General features: G+C 42.3%; 2 protein-coding genes across 2 annotated transcripts in view; both read left to right on the top strand.

Annotated features, from left to right (window-relative positions):
• The window catches only part of TMCO1 (transmembrane and coiled-coil domains 1), a 25,370-nt gene continuing 3,839 nt past the window's right edge, over positions 1 to 21,531 (top strand). The window contains exons 1-6 of the mRNA XM_079981688.1: positions 1 to 159; positions 2,089 to 2,166; positions 4,422 to 4,481; positions 11,349 to 11,395; positions 14,834 to 14,901; positions 19,925 to 20,069. Of these exons, the coding sequence (XP_079837814.1) occupies positions 90 to 159; positions 2,089 to 2,166; positions 4,422 to 4,481; positions 11,349 to 11,395; positions 14,834 to 14,901; positions 19,925 to 20,069 (468 nt within the window). The 5' untranslated portion in view covers positions 1 to 89. The remainder of the gene's footprint in view (positions 160 to 2,088; positions 2,167 to 4,421; positions 4,482 to 11,348; positions 11,396 to 14,833; positions 14,902 to 19,924; positions 20,070 to 21,531) is intronic.
• Positions 19,929 to 21,531, top strand: part of ALDH9A1 (aldehyde dehydrogenase 9 family member A1) — a 26,326-nt gene continuing 24,723 nt past the window's right edge. The window contains exon 1 of the mRNA XM_079981529.1: positions 19,929 to 20,069. The gene's annotated coding sequence lies outside the window, so the exon portion shown is untranslated. The remainder of the gene's footprint in view (positions 20,070 to 21,531) is intronic.

Below are 21,531 nucleotides of genomic sequence, written 5' to 3' on the forward strand. Positions count from 1 at the left end.
CAGAGGCCAGCGAGGCCGGGAGCAGAGCGGCGCGTGTCTCGAGAGCGCCTCGCGGATTTCCGGTTGGGCCCAACTTCCGGCCGCCCAAGATGAGCACTATGTTCGCCGACACCGTCCTCATCGTCTTCATCTCGGTGTGCACGGCGCTGCTGGCCGAGGGTGAGGGAAGCCCCGGGCCGGGCGAGGGTGTTGCGGGGCGGAGAGGGCGGGCGGGGTGGGCCAGGCGAGAAGCGTCTGCTCGAGCCTCCCGGGGAGAGGCTAGCTGGCAGCCGTGGGGCGACAGAGGCAGCGGAGTTCTCCCCATTCTGTAGGGATAGACAAAGGGATCCACCTAAATTTCCTCGTCGTTCTGAAAGGCACAGGAATGTCGCCGCCCCACCTCGGCAACAGCCTGCTTTGAATTCCTCAAGTTGGAATTTCCAAATACTATAAAAAAATCCTGCCAGGGAGGGAGCTGAGTTGCACATGAGCAGGGGGGCAGCTGCATCAAGTACATCAAGAAAAATACTTAACCAACTTAGGTTCTGCCCCTCCCCAACATGAAGCCTGTCTCCCCACCCCCAATGAATCCTCGCTATAACCATGGAGTTGCAGCACTTCACCTTCAGGAGTGGATTAAGCCATCCTAAGGTAAAGGTAAAGGTACTCCTGCCCGTACGGGCCAGTCTTGACAGACTCTGGGGTTGTGCGCCCATCTCACTTAGGAGGCCAGGGGCCAGCGCTGTCCGGAGACACTTCCGGGTCACGTGGCCAGCGTGACATCGCTGCTCTGGCCAGAGCCAGAGCCAGAGCCGCACACGGAAACGCCGTTTACCTTCCCGCCAGTAAGCGGTCCCTATTTATCTACTTGCACCCGGAGGTGCTTTCGAACTGCTAGGTTGGCAGGCGCTGGGACCGAGCAGCGGGAGCGCACCCTGCCGCAGGGATTCGAACCGCCGACCTTTCGATCGGCAAGTCCTAGGCGCTGAGGCTTTAACCCACAGCGCCACCTGCGTCCCCTTAAGCCATCCTAGTATATACTAATTGTGACTTCATTCTAGATCCTTATGTAGCCAAACCGATGAATGCCAGTTTGCGCCAGGGGGGGGGGGGTGCGGGGAGAGTTGTGGACTGTCCTTGAATTCTTTGTCTGTACAGTGGTACCCTGGCTCTCAAACACCTTGGTACGCAAACAACTTGGAACCCAAACACTGCAAACCTGGAAATAAGTGTTCTGGTTTGCAATCTTCTTACGGAAGCCGGACGTGCTCCATTTTGGGTGTTACGCTGAGGTCTGTTTTTGCTATTTATATTGCGTTTTTGTGGCTCTTTTTTGTGACTGTGTGGAACCCAGTTCAGCTACAGATTGATGGATTGTGTGACTGCAGTACATTATTGCTTTCATTTTTTGGATTATTAGTCTCGTTAGATAATAAAATTTATGTTAAATTGCTGATTTAGTGGTTGTTTTTAAAAAGTTTGGAATGGATTAATCCATTTTGCATTATTTTCCATGGGAACATGTGCCTTGGTTTTGGAACGGACCTCTGGAACGGGTTAAGTTTGAGAACCAAGGTACCACTGTACTGCAGCTACTGTTGCACTAGCACCTGCAATGGTTACAATGGTGTCTTCCTGCCATTCTGTAACTTGGGTGCAGGGAATGAAGAGACTTGTACATGGCACTTTCAGGAGCAGTGGTGATGTTGATGCTTGCAGTCCAACTTAAAATCCCAGTCTGTTATTTTCAGATGCTCCTACTCATGCACCAAATCCTGTTTTAAAGCACCATCAATATCTCAAAGTTCATGTGCTCACAAGACCTACCATGATGGGCAATGGGCTTCATCTTTCTTGGAAAGTGACGTCAGTTGCTAGGGGCTCGCACCTCTGGCTTTGTGAATGATGGTTGAGTTATGCATGCTGTCACTGGGCTGGTGGAATCAGTTTGGGAATAGCTTGTAACTCATGGTACTGCAGTTGTAGGAAGGAGACCGTAAGCTACTAGGGCTCAAGTTACTGGGTTTGGAAGTCCTCTGGCAGCCATGCTGAGCGCTTTGTAGATACATCGGTTATTCTGTTTCCTGATTATTGTGCTATTTGTTTCAGGCATAACATGGGTGCTAGTTTATAGAACAGACAAGTATAAGCGGCTGAAAGCAGAAGTGGAGAAGCAGAGTAAAAAATGTAAGTTCAAATGCATGATGGAGCTTGTCTTGTCCATCAACACTCCAGTTCTGGGCAATATTTCTTTAAATTGAGCTTAACTGCTTTATCTTGAAATAAATGGATCCCTCATCATGGATTTGTCTGTAAACCACCCAGAGAATGCAGTTATATGGCTGATAAATAAATAGTCATGGGCTGTGTATTAATGTGAAACACTTCATGAGCTTTTGTGGCCTAGTGTCTGCTCCATCAGATCCGTGATGTATTATTTTAAATAGGCATAGAGATAAAACTTTTAAAAGGGAGTAAATGTGAGCAGGAAGCTCAGCAAAGTTGGTGTTTTTTAAAAAAGAAAAATCAGTATTTTGTGCTTCATAAAGCTTATGTTACAATATGAACTCCATTCTGGAGGCTTTCACTTCTGGACACTTACAGCACCATCCTAAACATGTCTGCTCAGAAGTAAGACCCATTAATTTCAACACAGCTAAACCAGTATAGAATTGAAGCCTTATAATAATATAATTTAGACAAAAATAAGCATTTCACCATTATTAATTGCTTTTCAGCTCTTGCTTGCCATACCCATTGGTCTGATTTTTGTTATAGAGATTTCTATGAGGCCTGAGGGTCAGTGGGAATCATAGAATCATAGAGTTGGAAGAGACCACAAGGGCCATCGAGTCCAACCCCCTGCCAAGCAGGAAACACCATCAGAGCACTCCTGACATATGGTTGTCAAGCCTCTGCTTAAAGACCTCCAAAGAAGGAGACTCCACCACACTCCTTGGCAGCAAATTCCACTGTTGAACAGCTTTGACTATTCCTAATGTTTAGGTGGAATCTTCTTTCTTGTAGTTTGGAACCATTGCTCCGTGTCCGCTTCTCTGGAGCAGCAGAAAACAACCTTTCTCCCTCCTTTATGTGACATCCTTTTGAACATATATTTGAACATGGCTATCATATCACCCCTTAACCTCCTCTTCTCCAGGCTAAACATGCCCAGCTCCCTTAGCCGTTCCTCATAAGGCATCGTTTCCAGGCCTTTGACTATTTTGGTTGCCCTCCTCTGGACACGTTCCAGTTTGTCAGTGTCCTTCTTGAACTGTGGTGCCCAGAACTGGACACAGTACTCCAGGTGAGGTCTGACCAGAGCAGAATACAGTGGCACTATTACTTCCCTTGATCTAGATGCTATACTCCTATTGATGCAGCCCAGAATTGCATTGGCTTTTTTAGCTGCCGCATCACACTGTTGGCTCATGTCAAGTTTGCGGTCAACCAAGACTCCTAGATCCTTTTCACATGTACTGCTCTCAAGCCAGGTGTCACCCATCTTGTATTTGTGCCTCTCATTTTTTTTGCCCAAGTGCAGTACTTTACATTTCTCCCTGTTAAAATTCATCTTGTTTGTTTTGGCCCAGTTCTCTAATCTGTCAAGGTCGTTTTGAAGTGTGATCCTGTCCTCTGGGGTGTTAGCCACCCCTCCCAGTTTGGTGTCATCTGCAAATTTGATCAGGATGCCCTTGAGTCCATCATCCGAGTCGTTGATAAAGATGTTGAATAAGACCGGGCCCAAGACAGAACCCTGTGGCACCCCACTAGTCACTCTTCTCCAGGATGAAGAGGAACCATTGATGAGCACCCTTTGGGTTTGGTCAGTCAGCCAGTTACAAATCCACTGAGTGGTAGCATAGTCAAGACCGCATTTTACCAGCTTCTTTACAAGAATATCATGGGGCACCTTGTCAAATGCCTTGCTGAAATCAAGGTAGGCTACATCCACTGCGTTCCCTTCATCTACCAGGCTTGTAATTCTGTCAAAAAACGAGATCAGGTTAGTCTGACATGACTTATTTTTCAGAAATCCATGCTGACTATTGGTGATCACAGTATTCCTTTCTAGGTGCTCACAGACTGTTTGCTTAATGATCTGCTCCAGAATCTTCCCTGGTATTGATGTCAGACTGACTGGGCGGTAATTATTTGGGTCCTCTCTTTTCCCCTTTTTGAAAATAGGGACAACATTTGCCCTCCTCCAGTCTGCCGGGACTTCGCCTGTTCTCCAGGAATTCTCAAAGATGACTGCCAGTGGTTCTGAGATCACATCTGCCAGTTCTTTTAATACTCTTTTAATACATTCTTTTAATACTCTTTTAATACATCTGCCAGTTCTTTTAATACTCTTGGATGCAGTTCAACTGGCCCTGGAGACCGGGAAGAGGAACCGTTTTCTTTATGAAAAAACTCACTGTGTTGTTTTATCTCTGCAGTGGAAAAGAAAAAGGAAACTATTACAGAATCAGCTGGCCGACAGCAGAAAAAGAAAATAGGTAACATTGGGGGCTACATGGTTTGTCATGTTTCAGTGTTCAGAGTGGGTAGGCCTGGGGGACAGATCTGGCCCAATTGCCTTCTCAATCTGGCCCGCAGATGGTCCGGGAATCAGCGTGTTTTTACATGAGTAGAATGTGTCCTTTTATTTAAAATGCATCTCTGGGTTATTTGTGGGGCCTGCCTGGTGTTTTTATATGAGTAGAATGTGTGCTTTTATTTAAAATGCATCTCTGGGGCATAGGAATTAGTTCATATTTTTTTTCAAAATATAGTCCTGCCCCTTCTGAAAAAGTTTGCTGACCCCTAGTTCAGACAGTTTCATGAGGGAGTGAGGTAAGTGGTTTTCACACACACTCTGTTGAAAAAAAATCAAGTTGCTTCTGTAAATCATGCAGTATGAGATCAGCTCTTAAACTGTGCTTCCTGAAAACTTGTTATTATTTCTATTTATTTATTTAATCAATCAAGAACATGTAATTCATTACATTACTCATTAGATAGTAAAATGCATGTTAAATTGCTGTTTTAGGGGTTGTTTTTCATCATCTGGAACGGATTAATCCGTTTTCCATTACTTTCTATGGGAAAGCACGCCTTGGTTTAAGAACGCTTTGTTTAAGAATGGACTTCCGGAGCGGATTAAGTTTGTATTTTTTTTTTAACATAATTTTTATTTATTTTCCAACACATATATTTAAAACAAAACAATATACACACATAGACAAACAAAACATAAAACAAGTATAATTTCAAATCCTCTTTTCATAAGCCTTCTTTCTTGGACTTCCCCATACCTCCCCCACTCTGCATCCTTATTTCAAATTTTTTCAACAACCCTTCGCTCCAATTAAATAATAATTTGTTTTCTTTTTCAATTTCTTCTCCTGATTTATCAACCAAGTACAGCTATAATTCTATCTTTTCCTTTCCCTTGACATTTTAGCACTCATCAATTTTGCAACAGTTCTTAAGATAAACTTTAAATTTCTTCCAATCTTCTTCCACTGTCTCTTTCTCTTGGTCACGGATTCTGCCAGTCATTTCCGCCAATCCCATAAAGTCAATCACTTTCGTTTGCCATTCTTCCAATGTGGGTAATTCTTGTGTCTTCCAATATTTTGCTAGAAGAATCCTTGCTGCCGTGGTGGAGTACATAAAAAAAGTCCTATCCTTCCTCGACACCAGTTGGCCGACCATGCCCAAAAGGAATGCCTCTGGTTTTTTATGAAAGGTACATTTCAGTACCTTCTTAATTTCATTATAAATCATTTCCCAAAAGGCCTTAATCTTTGGGCAAGTCCACCAAAGGTGGAAGAAGGTACCTTCAGTCTCATTACATTTCCAGCATTTGTTATTGGGCAAATGGTAAATTTTCGCAAGCTTGACTGGGGTCATGTACCACCTGTAAATCATTTTCATAATATTTTCTCTTAAGGCATTACATGCCGTAAATTTTATTCCGGTGGTCCATAACTGTTCCCAGTCAGCAAACATAATATCATGACCAATGTCTTGTGCCCACTTGATCATAACTGATTTAACTGTCTCATCTAGTGTATTCCACTTCAGCAACAGGTTATACATCCTTGATAAGTTCTTAGTATTGGGTTCTAACAATTCTGTTTCTAATTTTGATTTCTCCACTTGGAAGCCAATTTTCCTGTCTTGGTTAAACACCTTCAATATCTGATAATAATGCAGCCAATCTCGTACCTTAAGCTTTATTTTCTCAAAACTCTGTAATTTAATTTTTCCACTCTCTTGCTCTAAAATTTCACAATATTTTGGCCATTTAGATTCCATATTAAGCTTCTTCACCTCCTTGGCCTCCATTGGTGATAACCACCTAGGAGTTTTATTTTCCAACAAGTCCTTATATCGAATCCAAACATTGTATAATGCTTTCCTAACAATACGATTTTTGAATCCTTTATGAACTTTGGCCTTGTCATACCATATATATGCATGCCAACCAAATCTATTATCAAATCCTTCCAAATCCAGAATGTCTGCATTCTCAAGAAGTAGCCAATCTTTCAACCAGCAGAAAGCTGCCGATTCGTAATACAATCTTAAGTCCGGCAGGGCAAACCCCCCTCTATCTTTTGCATCAGTTAATATCTTAAATTTTATTCTGGGCTTTTTGCCCTGCCAGACAAATTTAGATATATCTTTCTGCCACTTCTTTAAACAGTCCAATCTGTCCACAATCTGTAATGTCTGAAACAAAAATAACATTCTAGACAATACATTCATCTTAATTACAGCAATTCGGCCTAACAAAGAAAGTCTCAAATTTGACCATATTTCTAGATCTTTCTTTACCTCTGCCCAACATTTGTCATAGTTGTCTTTAAACAAGTTCACATTTTTAGATGTCATGTTAATCCCCAAATATTTCACTTTCTTCACCACCATTAACCCAGTTTCACTTTGAAACCTCTCTCTTTCCACATTTGTGAGATTTTTCTCCAAGACTTTGGTTTTTTGCTTATTCAGCTTAAATCCTGCTACCTGACCAAAAACTTGAATTAATTCCAAAACTCTTTTCGTACTAGTGTCTGGTTCTTGTAAAGTTAAAACTAAGTCATCTGCAAATGCCCTCAGTTTGTATTGTCTGGCTCCGACCTGAATTCCTTTAACCAGCTGGTCCCCCCTTATCATATTCAACAAAACCTCCAGGACTAATATAAACAATAATGGGGATATTGGGCACCCCTGTCGTGTCTCTTTTTCTATAAGAAGTTCTTCAGTAACCACGTTATTTACAATTAATTTTGCTTTTTGTTCAGAATAAATTGCACCTATACCATTTTCAAACCTTTGGCCTACCCCCATCCCATGGAGATTCTTCTTCATGAAACTCCAAGAAATATTGTCAAAAGCTTTCTCCGCATCCACAAATATTAGAACCGCCTTCGTATTAATATTAACTGTTAATAATTCCATAATGTCAATTATATTCCTTACGTTATCTGACATATGTCTCCCTGGGAGAAAACCTGCTTGGTCCTTATGAATCTCCTCCACCAACACCTTCTTCAATCTTTTTGCTAAAATGTCAGCAAATATTTTGTAATCCACATTAAGTAGTGATATAGGGCGGTAGTTCTTAATCTGATTTTTTTCAGTCTCAGTCTTTGGTATAAGTGTGATGAATGCTTCTTTCCACGAATCAGGTGCCTTTTTCCCCTCTAAAATTTCATTACAGACCTCCTTCAACGGTTGTACCAACCAATCCTTCAAAGCTTTATAATATCTGGAGGTTAGTCCATCTGGTCCTGGAGATTTACCTAATTGCATATTTTGAATGGCACCCTCTATTTCTTGTTCTGTTATTTTCTGATTCAAAACCATCATATTTTATTGCGAGATTTTTTGTAGTCCGTATTTCTTAAGAAAATCTTCTATTTCTCCTTCTTTTTCCGGCCCTCGTGCAAAAAGTCTTCTGAAATAACTCTGAAAACAATTACTAATCTCATTTGGTTTATAGATGTTCCTTCCTTCCACCTCCAAACTTGTAACTGTATTCAGTTTTTGTCTCTTCTTCAGTTGCCATGCTAGAAGTTTCCCACATTTATCTGCTGATTCAAATGTCCTTTGTCTCATTTGTTTGATCTTCCATTCTATCTCTTGGTTCATCAGCTCCATATACTGCATCTGATAAAACTTGATTTCTCTCAAAATTTCATGAGACTTTGGTTTAGACCTTAATTTCTTTTCTCCTTTTATTTTTTCCAAAATCTTATCTTTCTTCTCATTCTGTTTCTTCCTCTTTAGAGAATTTTGCTGTATTAGGAAACCTCGCATCACGGCCTTACTTGCGTCCCAAATGACTCTTTTCTCGACGTCTGTCTTTAGATTTATCTCAAAGTAGTCCTTCAAAGTTTTTTGGGCCTTTTTGTAAATCTCAACATCTCTGAATAGGGTGTCATTCATTCTCCATCTGAAGGAGCCAGCTGTTGTTGGTTTCATCTCCATCTTTACAGCATTATGGTCGGAGCATGTCTTTGGGCAGATTTCTACTTTTTTTATCCTTGGAGCCATTCCACTAGGGACCCATATTTGGTCTATTCTTGTCCATGTCATTTGTGCTTCAGAAAAAAAGGTTCCCTCTCTCTCCAGGGGGTTCCTTGTTCTCCAAATGTCAATCAGGCCCATATTTTCAGTCATTTCAAAGAAGGTCTTAGGTAATCTCCCATCCTTAGAGACCACCTGCCTTTGTGCTTTGTCCATATTTGTAGAGACCACACCATTCATGTCTCCTAACAAAATTACATTATAATCCAAATAGTCCATTAAGGTCTCATGCAATTTCTTAAAAAATTCTGCCTTCCCTTCATTAGGCGCATATATCCCAACTGTCAAAAATTTTTCTCCTTGGATTTGTATCTCAATTGCCAGAAATCTTCCTTGTTCATCTTTAAAAATCAGTTTTGGGGCCAACTTCTCCTTTGCATAAATCACCACTCCTCTTTTCTTGACTTTATCTGATGAGATGAATTCCTGTCCTAATCTTCTATTTATAAGCAATTTTCTATGTGCCCTTGTCACATGAGTCTCTTGTAAGCAAATTAAGTCCAATTGTTCTCTTTTCAAAATATGAAAGACCTCACGCCTTTTTCTAGGAAGGTTCAGTCCATTACAGTTCCAACTTAGAAATTGCAGAGCCATTGTTATTAGTTAGTTCCAGCTGCTCCCTGCAGCTGTTCTCCTTCCGTTGGTGATTTAAGTCCAAATGTTAAGTTCATAAGATCTGCTTCAGAAGTCAGTTCCACCACTCCTTTCTGTAGGTCCTCCTCGTTTGTTTCCAGGAATTGTTCTTTGTCTTGTACTGTTCTTATTTTAACTTTCTGTCCTTTGTAGTTGAAGGACAAACCCTGTGGAAACTCCCACCTGAAAGGTAGATTGTTCTGTTTCAGCAAGCAAACCAGATTCTTATAGTGAGTTCTTGCCTCCAGAATGTATTTAGGGATGTCCTTGTAAATTTGCACGTAGGTATCGTCAATCTCCAGGGTTCTCTGGTATTGTAAATTTAGTATCTTATCTCTTTCCTCTTTAGATCTCAAAGTTATCAGGCAATCCCTTGGAATCTTTCTGTTTTGCTTCCTTCCCAATCTGAAGGCAGCTGTTATCTTGAATTCTTCTCCCTCTAAGTTTACCTGCCAAAATTCTGAAAATTCTTTTGTGAGAAAGTCCACTAGGCTGTCCTCTTCCCTTTCAGGGACCAATCTTAATCTTAGGTTCCTCTCCTTCCTCTGCATCTCCCATAAAGACAAGGCCGCCTCATGTTCATCCAACTTTTTACAGACTGGTGCCAGTTTTTCCTGTGTGGTTTCTGCAGTAGTTTTAGCTTCCTCGGCAATTTTTCTAGTTGCAGCGTTTTCTTGAATCAATTTATTTATAGTTTCTGTATTAGATGTAATACTCTTAGTGTTCAAATCTAACTTTTGTTGTAAGTTCTGTCAACTGTTTGGTATTTTCTGTACTCTGCTTTGTCAAATTTTCTAGAGATTCATTTATTTTAAGTAATGCCTGTGTCACTGGATCCATAGATATATTTGTCACTTTTTCCTGCCCTGCAGCACCTGTTGGCAGTATGCTTGATATTGAGCCCCTTTTCTTTTGTGCAGCTTTGGCTTTAGATCTTGTTGCTATCTCTTCTACTGGGCCGCTCATGTCCCAAGGTCGTTCCCACAGGGACAGCTTTTAAATGGAAAAATCCACTGGCTTGTTTTCTAACAGTCTGTATTGCAACTGTTACCCTTCAACCCTCTAGAGGGAGTAATTCAATATGTCCAATAGGCAGAAGAAACAAAGAAACAAGAAATCCCCCAGGAGAGAAAGTTTTTAGCAACAGTCTTCCACAATATAAAGAGTATCAATTTGTAGTTTCAGTAGAGCTCCAAACTTGTATCTAAAAAAGTCTCAGCTTTGCAGCAAATCTAATCTGACAGTTCAGCGTCTCCGTGCTTCACTCAGGCAGTCTGTTCCCAAAAGTCAAAGACAGCAGAAAGTTTTTCTCTTTACTTTTCTTTCATGCAGGTTTAAATAAATCCACCTCTCTTCCCCCTTGCTCCTGCCTGCTAAGGGGGAATTTAAGTTCAATGTCAAAGTTAAACAGTTCCAATTTACTTTTCTTCCAATTACAGCTTTGTAGTTCCGTTGCTTTAATTATCATGCAGTCCGGAGAAGGCAGACTTCCTTTATTTTTGCCTTTCCCGTTTTCGGCCAAATTTCAAAGGAAATTTTTAAAAGTCCCGATAAGTTTTCCAATCCTACTTACGGGTGTTCAATTTCAGTTCCAGATTTCAGGAAGGAATCGGCGCTCTCCGCTTATGGCGACGCGGCTTCACTCCACGGGCTGGGTAGCGACTCTCAGCACCGCGCACCCCCGATGCCACTCTGAAGCCTTTAAAAAGGCTCCTTTACAGTAAAGGGGGGGCGCAAATGGTGCCCGCCGAGTCTCCTTGTTCACAGGCTTCCGCGCCTGTGATTTTAGGGGTCCCCGCTTCGCCGTAGCGGTCAGACCCGAACTCGTGAAGCAGTCCTCCTCCGGGGATCGAAGGGAGGACCGCCATTAAGCGCTGGTTTGTAAACCAAGGTACCACTGTACTGTATACAGTTTGGCATTATTTGGATGGTTTGTATTGAGAAACGCTCTTGAGCTTCCATGGGGAGGAACAGGATTGCTACTATCTGTATTGAATGTCAGAGCACCTGAAGGGGGTTGGTGACCTTTACATGCCTCAGACTTTCAGTATGCCTTTTTGTTGCTGTTTTCCTGCTGTAAGTCCCTTACAACCTTATTGGGAGCAAGTTCTTGACTTTGTGACCTGCAATCATTTGTTTCTCTTTTTCAGAGAGGCAGGAGGAGAAGCTGAAGAACAACAACAGGGATCTGTCAATGGTGAGGAAACAGAGCAAAGTGAACCTTTATTGTAAATCCCTTTGGGAAAGTGATTCCTAGATGAAGAAAGTAATAATAAGGAGTAGGAACTGGGGCAGCTTTTCAGAAAAGCAGTGTGTTTAACCTGCAGACATTACAACTAGGAAGTGAGACCAAATTCCACTATCTCTGTGGGATGCAACACTTAAGAAATAGATGATCGGTAGAAGTGAACTGAAGTGATGATGAGTTTATATGAAAACTAGGCAACAGCTACCATAAAGAAAAAGAAAATAAATCAACAGCTACCATCAACTAATGCAACATTTCACTTTTCCATTACTAATGCCTGTGAAGTATTGTCTGTCAGCCAACTCCATCTGCTTGATGTTCTTTTAGGCAGTAGAACACCCGTGCTCCTGTCTCTCTCACCTGTTGCACAGAGGCTCCTGCCAGGCTTGGATTCTGTGCCCACTTGGCACCACCCTTATTGCATTATTTACCTCTGTGCAATTTACCTCTTCTGCTACATTATCTGCTATTACAGATGCTATTGAAAAAACATTACTTATTACTTATAGTTCCTGGTGTTCAGTTTGTTTTTATGCTTTTATTCAAGATATTAACAAAATATTAAATTGACCAAAAGATTATATAATGTTAGTACAAAATGTCAATTAAAACCCAGTTTTAATTGCATACATTATGTATACATTATGTATGTAATTGCACACATTAATTAAACAACACTGTTGTGTTATATAAGGTAAAGGGACCCCTGACCATTAGGTCCAGTCGTGACCGACTCTGGGGTTGCGGGGCTCATCTTGCTTTAATGGCCGAGGGAGCTGGCGTACAGCTTTTCAGCTCTTGCTTGCCATACCCATTGGTCTGATTGGTCCCATTGGTCATGTGGCCAGCATGACGAAGCTGCTTCTGGCGAACCAGAGCAGCGCACAGAAACGTCGTTTACCTTCCTGCCGGAGAGGTACCTATTTATCTACTTTCACTTTGACGTGCTTTCGAACTGCTAGGTTAGCAGGAGCAGGGACCGAGCAACGGGAGTTCACCCCGTTGCGGGGATTCGAACCGCCGACCTTCGGATCGGCAAATCCTGGGCTCTGTGGTTTAACCCACAGCGCCACCCGTGTCCCATGTTATGTTATATAAAAAGGTAAAGGTACCCCTGCCCGTACGGGCCAGTCGTGTCTGACTCTAGGGTTGCGTACTCATCTCGCTCTAGAGGCCGTGAGCCGGCACCGTCCAAAGACACTTCTGGGTCACTTGGCCAGTGTGACGAAGCTGCAGCTGGCGAGCCAGCACCAGCGCAGCACACGGAAACGCCGTTTACCTTCCCGCTATAAAGCGGTCCCTATTTATCTACTTGCACTTAAGAGGGCTTTCGAACTGCTAGGTGGGCAGGAGCTGGGACCGAACGACGGGAGCTCGCCCCGCCGTGGGGATTCAAACCGCTGACCATACGATCGGCAAGTCCTAGGTACTGAGGTTTTACCCACAGCGCCACCCGCGTCCCTGCGCCCATAACACCCGTTATGTTATATAGTTAACATCTAATACAACTATATCTAGCTGTGATTTCTGCATTGCAGGGAGTTGGACTGGATAAATCTTGGCATCCTTAACCTATCATTCAGTGTACCCATACCAGTACTGATGTATCTATACCAGTACTGGGGGAATAATTGAAGGTTTTAATGTTTCCTATACATTTCTTTATACCTTCCCTAATTTGTATGACATAAGCAAGTTTCAGAACTTTAAATAAGGATCAACACTCATGTGATTGGAATGCTTGGTTTTTGTGCAGACAACAATGGAAGGTATTTTTGAGATCTGGCAGAGAATCCTAGGATGACCTTTATAGACTTGCTGGACCACCCCACCCCCGGAACACCTCTAAATAGTTGCATGTGGTGACCATGGATTGCTTGGGGAAGTAAGGAGTTCTGTAGGTTGTAGTGAAGTTTGACACTTGAATTGTACTTGGGCAACTAGTGAAGGATAGCTTATTAAACTCCTTAAGTGGCTTGTAATGTTTTGGTTCCCATTTGCTAACTGTAGGGTTAAGGCAGGCAGCGGTACAATACCTATGCAACTCCATGATGCATTTAATTGTATGTCATGAGTCCTGACATCCGTGCCCCAGGTATGGTGTTGGAATATGGAGGAGGATACGCCAAACGATGAGCAGTCTACAGTAAAGCACATCTCCCACCACCCCTGCCCCCAGTCCTTCCCCTGTGGAATGGGAGACAGATGCTAGTTGGTAAACAGTGGGCTCTCGGCAGGAAGAAGGGGCAGGTTACAGGATGCAGCGGTTCAAAGACTGGGATTGGGAAACCAGTGCATGTCAGTCCCAGCAGCATATTAAGACGGGACACACCTCTTATGAAGGAAGAAAAACTTCTCATTGAGACCCAGTAAGCAATCATGTTCTGAGCATGTGCCAACAAAATGGCCCAGTCTCATGAATGCCAATGCCACAGATGCAAAAGGTCAGCTCAACATTTCCTATTAATTAGGAACCAAGTGTGAGCTTCAGGACAAAAGATGCTAACTCATAATAAAAAAGAGCAGGGAAGATGCATAAAATGAGGCCATTACTTGTTTTTTTTAGAGTCAGCATCACTCATAGGTTAGGAGGCAATCTATTGGCGACCTTCGCTGCTGACCTGAGCCCTTAAAATAGAAATAGGGATGGCTGTTTTGAATGGAGCCAACCATAGTTAGACAATTTAACAAGTGCTAATGCTGTGTTAGTTTTGCCAGCCAGTTAAGTTTTTAAAATCTACTTTGCTTCACTTAGACTGAGAGCAAGTTGGCATCTGGAAGTCAAGTGCTAGTACAGAGGTCAGCAACCTAAGGCCCATGGGCCGGAAGCAGCCCACTTGGTGAGTCCCCACGCACTGCTCTAAACCGGCGCAGCACAGCGCAGGGACTCTCTTCTGTGGTTCTGGAAATCACTTCTACACATGCCCAGACACCAGAAATAGTGTCTGCGCATGTCCACGGCACCGGAAATCGCTTCTGCGCAGGCGCAATTTTCTGCGTCTTGGCATGTGCAGAAGCAATTTCTGGCGCTGCAGACATGCGCAGATGCGATTTCTGGCGTTGCGCTGCGCCGGTCCAGCCCACAGAGGATCTCCGCAGGAGTGATCCGGCCCATGCCCAGTAAGCCTTGCCGACCCCTGTGCTACTACATTTCCTGGTCTAACCTTCTATAGCCTTTGGGCTGAGGACTCCATAAACATCCAATGACCTCACCAAGGTTTACTATTTAGTGGCTCCAGATAATGCATATGCACATCCCAGTTGATTCATCAGTTTTTGTGGGAGGAGACACTCAGTGGCGATAGTCACTTCTCCAATTTTTCCTCTCCATTGAATCTGCATTTGCCAGACACTAATATGGGTCCTCAATTGTTCTTTTGACTGCAGGTTCGCATGAAGTCCATGTTTGCAATTGGTTTTTGTTTCACTGCTCTAATGGGAATGTTCAATTCCATGTAAGTGGTTACCACTCTTCTTTTCTTTAAGAACTGTTCACAATGCTCTATGTTCTCTTCTTTCTTCAGGGTACAGTGAGCCCACAACTTATGTCAGGGCTATAGTAAGCGCCCAGTGCCAAAACTGTATATAGCCAAAACACATTGGGTGATATGGCAGGTGGGATTGCCAGAGTTTATTTCCCGCCCACCCCCTTTGTAATTTTTTATTTTTTTGCCATGCGCATAAAGCTGAATATGCTGGAGTTAAATGCGCATAAGTTGCAAGTATACTGTATATGTTTTCCATAGCTCACTGTGCCTTCCTGGGAACTGCATGGAATTAGCATAATAGGAAACAGTGTTGGTGCAGACATGGTTGCAGCTGTGCAATAGCCATTCTTGCAAGCGGTTGGTGTGTGTGTGTGTGTGTGTGTGTGTGTGTGTGACTTCCCATTAATTCCCATGTCATACACTCATAAGCTGTCTGTCTGCACTGGCTCTTGAATTTCAGCTCAGACTCCAGCAAGATTTTTGGTCAAACATATGCATCTCTCTATTTGCAGTGAACTTCAATCTTCTACTTTTATCCCAAATATTCAGTATTACGGTTCTAGCAGAAATTAGCTGAGAGCTCCTCACACTAGCAATATGGATTCTCATTGGTAATTTTGGTATCTTTTCATAGTAGAAAAGGTGCTTTTCAATTCTCATTTATCTCCCCAGCATTTCTGTGAGATGAGCTAGGCTGAGATCAAGTAATCTGGTCAGGCTACTCAGTGAGCTTTATTAAGAAAGACATTGACTTTGAGATGCTGGACTAGATTTTGTTTTTTTTAAAAAAAAATTAATAAATTTTTATTAAAATTTTAAAGGTTACAGAAAAAAAAGAATAATAAGGAATAAAAAGAGAACTATCAAAAATGAAAAAAAGAAGAAACAATACACATACAAAAAAGACATCATCAAAAAACCGAAAAAAGATAAGAGAAAATAAAAATAAAAAAACAAGTCAAACCTTTAACTCACTTACTTACATTCACTTATTTCCTTGACTTCCTCACGCCTCCCATTTTTGTATTCTAATTCAATTAGATATTCCAGCAAATCCTTCCAACTTTGTTTTAATCCCAATAATTTATCTTAGCATACTATAATTCCCCTCTTTATATTTTAATTCATATAAATATTTCAACAAATCCTTCATCTTATTTTTATCCTTATATCTTATCTTATTATACTATAATTTTCCATTCTTTCTTTCACCAGATAACCATCCACTTTTACTTTATCCAATCTTAACTCTCATCCAAACCTATATATCTGTACTTATTCTTAAGACGTTTCCCCTAAGGTCAAAAAAGATTCCATTCCACGATTTTCCCATCTCTCATTAAAAAAAAACAAGAAACAAATTATATTATATACACTTTAAATTCCCAACTTTCTTCCACCAGATCCCCTCCCCGGTTTCGGCCCCCAGCAAAAATCCATCAATCTCGGAAAACCATCAACCCGGAGATCTTAAATCCGAGGCTCTTAAGTCTCTTTCATGTCCCCTCTGCCGGTCTTTTTGATAGTCTTTGGTGTTGAAAACCAGATCTCGGGGAAGCTCCAACCCAACGGTAATCATATTCCTTCCTTCCAAACTTCCATGGTTAAAAATAAGGCCTATAGGATATTCCAAATCTGGTTTCACGCTCCTTTCAAATCTAAAGGCCCCCGAAACTCCAACCTCCACCTGGCTCAGATTTGTAATCCAAAGGTCATCTGATCTCCACATAAGGTGATCTCTCCATCTTTCATTTTCCAGACCAGGCCAGGCTTCCATCTCCAAAAATTTGCTTCGCCTTGTTGCCATCGTGTAAGGCCTCAAATTGTAGTCCACCATTTGCATCTGTAGGGTTATGGCTCCCCCTTACTTCACTTTCACAACATGATTCTCCTTCTCAAATTTTCCAATTTGTTCAGTTGAAAGAGGTTCCTGTGCCGAGTTCTTATCGAGTTCTTTACTGATACCCACTTCTGTTCCCAAAATTACAACATTAGTAGTCATAACATTTATCTGGTCTTGCAGCTTTCCCAAGAGATAAAATGTCCTGTTCAGTTCACACTCAATTTTCTTCCCGACCGCCATCCTTTAACAGTCCAAGGTCAAAAACTAATTTCTCAAGGCTTTTATCTTTAAAGGCAATTTCCCAGCTGCTCCTTACGACAATATCCCAAAGCTCCCTCTAGAGGGATTCAAGATCCTTTTCACTCCTTCCAGCACAGACCCAAAGGTCCCATACGTTAAATTGTAACAGTCCTTCCTTCGTTTTAAACGTAAGCTTGTAACAAAGACAGACAGTAGAAACAAAGTCCTTCTTTTGTATCTTGACAGCTAACTTGATAGCTGTCAAATTTATCACCGTCAGCGGGCTCTCACAGACCACTCCCAGGTTTAGGGAAGTGGCACTTCAAATCCCAAATTTCAACCTTCTCCTGCAGGCTCCCCTGCTTCCAAAAAAATATTGATGGTAATTTCAATCAATAGAATTTAAATCCTTTACATAAAACTCTCCACGACCTTAGTTAACAGGTTCTTTGCTTCAGTTAATTTACAGAAAGGGGAGGCGGACTTCCTGTTTGGACCTTTCCCGATCAGTGCCAATTTAAAAATACTTTAAAAATCCAATTTCCGTTCTACTCACGGGTTGTTGTTTGAAATCCAATTGTCCACAAGAAAAAGTCAGCGCTCTCCGGCAACGGCTACACTCCGTAAAAATAGCGGTCGATTCAAAACACCGCGCTGCTCACCCCACGTCACTTCGGAACCCCCGAAAAGGGGTTTCCCTATGGGTAGGGGGGCGCTCCTGGTGTCAGCCGAATCCCAGGTTCCCAGGCTTCATCCGCCTGGGATTTCTGAAGGGTCTCCGCCTTCGCCGTCGCGGCATGACCCAAAATCCACGGAGCGGGTTCCTCTCAGTCAGAGGAACGCCGCCATTGCCGATGGCGCTAACCCGGAAGTCTCCGAGATGCTAGACTAGATTTTGGCGTGTTCCAGCAGGGTATTTCTTACATTATATTAAAAGTGAGTTTTTGTAAGAACTCTCAAAGTGACTTAGACATATTCATTTTGATAATTAGAGTAAATTCCTACATTCATCTTTCTTCCCTAACAATGTAAAAGGCATGGGGCCCATACCCTGTAGCACTTCCTGATACTTTTTCTTTTAGCTGTGTCCAGAAATGAAGACAGGAACCACGTAGAATATCACAACAATGTCAGAGGGAGATAAACATCCGTTCCTATCTGTTCTGCCAAAAATTCCTTTGCTCTCCAGTTGGCACTTACTGGAAGTGCAGCTCCTTGTATTGTTAACTCAGCAGGAAGAAACACTCATTTAAGAGTTGACAGTACCAGAAGCACCTGCTGAAAATGAGAGAGAGCTTCATATAGCAATGCACTATAGGACATGCAGTTGGAAACTAGTTAGCCCGATGCCTAGAGTCCACCTTCTACATTTGTCCCCACAGTAACCTTGGTTAAGGAGCATTATGCTCTTCTCTCCCTGCCAGGAGCTTAAAATACACAAGTTTCTTTTCTCCTCTGTATAAGTAGAGCCTGGAAGAAACTTCATTCCCCTTTGGAAACTCATATAATGTTTTCAAAACCCAGTTTGGTTAATTGATTTCTGAGAAGTTTGTCCCTTATTTTATGTGCTGTTGCTCTCCTTCTGTTAAAGGATCTGAACACTGAGTGACGATATTGGACCTGGGCGATCTGAGCTCAGCTCCAAAACACAGTTGTACAGTCTTCAATCTTTAAAAAAGTTGTACAGCCTTCAATCTGTATACCTCAGAGGGTTGGGGCTCTGAAGTACTGAAGTAAACAAAAGGGTTTTTCTTTATCTCTGTACACCTAAAGAAATTGTGGTTGCTCTAATCAGGAGAGAACTAATCTGCTTTGAACCAAATACTATATATAGTTAAATTTGGTGTTTTCACCTGGGAGCTACAAATTTCCTGTAGTCCTTGTAGTATTCCAGTGGCTTAAGGTTCCTGGTGGCACACTCTTTACAATCGGATTGTTTCTGGGTAAGTTTTACTACAGTCAAAGCTCGGTTCCCGAACGGCTCTGTTTTTGGAACATTTCAGCTCCCAGACTCTGAATACCCAAAAGTAAATGCTCCGGTTTCCAAACGTTTTTCAGAAACCGAATGGCTTCTGGGGAGTTTTTTTTCTTTTTTCTCCATTGACTTTGCCAGCCGCCCTTTGATCCTCGGTTGTCAGAATGTTTTGGAAGTTGAGCGGTCTTCCAGAACAGATTATGTTAAACAACCGAGGTTTGACTGTACCAGCATGTGTTTACAGACTTACCGTGGTACCTCGGGTTACATACGCTTCAGGTTACAGACTCCGCTAACCCTGAAATAGTACCTCGGGTTAAGAACTTTGCTTCAGGATGAGAAGAGAAATCGTGCTCCAGCGGCGTGGCAGCAGCAGGAGGCCCCATTAGCTAAAGTGGTGCTTCAGGTTAAGAAGAGTTTCAGGTTAAGAACAGACCTCCGGAATGAATTAAGTACTTAACCCGAGGTACCACTGTATTCCATACTTTGGCACAAACAGCTCTAAGATCAAACTGTCAGTTCAGTTCAGCAGCTCTTACAATGCCATAAATCTGGTACCTCTGAGTGATTTTAGTTAAGATGGATTCCTTAGCGTATTTCCTGGATATAGCCAGAATATGTCAGTCGGAAACCGTGTCCAGGCGGAAGTCACTGAAATGTCTGGGAAAATCCAGACGTATGGCAACCCATGTTGGAAGTCTAGATTTTGGTGAATTTCCAAAAGCTCAATGACTTTGCCCCCCCCCCCCAAAGAAACAACTTTTGTGTCTCGGTTTTCACTTTTTTGAAATATGGCAACCCTCTTCATGCTATGCATTGAATGTTACACTGTTTGGCTTAAATGCTCCATCTGCTGCCTTGTTTGGAGAATGTGAGTCTGGACCACAGACAACTTGTACTGATAACCAAGTACATCTGTATGCTTTTCCCAGATTTGATGGCCGAGTAGTTGCCAAGCTCCCCTTTGTGCCACTTTCCTACATCCAGGGTTTGTCCCATCGTAATCTTCTGGGTGAGGATTATACAGATTGTTCCTTCATCTTCCTCTACATTCTCTGCACTATGTCTATTCGGCAGGTAAGTGCTACTCTGTGGAGGGTTGCCTTATTCAGAAACTTTGTTGGGAACACAGTGTTTCACATTTTATTACTTTTATCATAATTGATAAGAGAGGGCTGGCACAACTACAATGCTGTGATATAAAGATGCAGCCATAGCCGCCTTCTCTTCCTTCTTTCCCCTAACCTTCCACCATTTTGATACTCATTCATATGAGCTTGATATTTTCTCTTGGGCTTATTAAATAACCACTCATTCAGGGGGCACGTGTATCAAATAAGAATTGTCTCCAGATTATTGTAAATGAGTGAGCGCTGCTCTCCCTTATTTTTGGAGGCCACAAATGACTAGCGTAAGTATTTTTGTTTTGACTGTGTTTGTAAGCATATCTGAAGTCTCGTATTATAATAATGGTATTTCATGTCCATGTCCTCAGTATCCTTGCCTTTGTACTTCCTATTTTAAAGACAGCCAAATTCAACTCAGAAATTGGCAGGAGATGCTTAGCAGTTACAGACTCATATAAGAGCAAGTGATCTTTTACGTAAACTGGTCATAAGTTCTTAGTGCTGAAAACAAACCAGCAGCCATTGCAGCTGTTTAAACGGAAGAGTAACATGGCCCCAATAACTAGCTCTGGTTAACAGGTGTCTCATTCTGCATGGGCTAAAGTTTCACATGCACCACAGAGGCCGTCCCATTAGACATTGCAATACAGTAGCCCCACAAAATATGCTGGGGCTACATTCTGGGGAAAGCGGCAAAAGCCAAAATCGCATGTAGTCAAAACATAGTAAGTGCAAGGGTGGGTGGGATGGCCAGTCTTTTTCCCCTGGACTCCCACCCCCTTTTTTGTTTTTTGTAGAAGCGGATAAAGCTGAATGCACACAAATTAAATGTGTGTACATTAATGTATAAACATCATAATATATTGTTTGGAATCTGTTGATGAGTGGAAGTACATTAGAGAGACATTGCAGTATTGCAGAACTGTTGATTGGAAGAGGGTAGCAGAGATTTGACTCTTTCACACTTCGGGGAGGAATGTTTGAGGCCATTGCACTGGTGATCTCCAGGAGATGTGAATAGCTTAGGTCTCAAATGATTTGCCCTTGGATGTTTTGATGTTGAGGAAATGTTTTGAGCCTTGGCTGGGACACTGCTCACTCCTGACTTGAGCTTGAGGTTGCCTGAAATATCTCCCTGCAGTAAGCAACTTCCTCTGTGCTGTTTCCATGTCCCCTTGGCACGTCAGTCCTGCCTTGGAGTTCTTCCTGCTTCCTGCTGAGGGTGTGAAGTGCTGCATGGATTGTTTTTCAAGGACCCTTAAGTGGCTGGGAAAGTTGACCAGCATCTGGACTGGGTGTGAAGATGTATATCCTGTCCCTTGTTTGTTCTTCCTCTGCTCACTCCATGTGACAATTTGGCTGATTAAAATGACTCAAGGCAGATTGTTCCCATTTCCTCTTCCATAACTGAG

Source organism: Podarcis cretensis, assembly GCF_951804945.1.
Source record: "Podarcis cretensis genome assembly, chromosome: 6".
In the NCBI taxonomy this organism is placed as follows: Eukaryota; Metazoa; Chordata; class Lepidosauria; order Squamata; family Lacertidae; genus Podarcis; species Podarcis cretensis.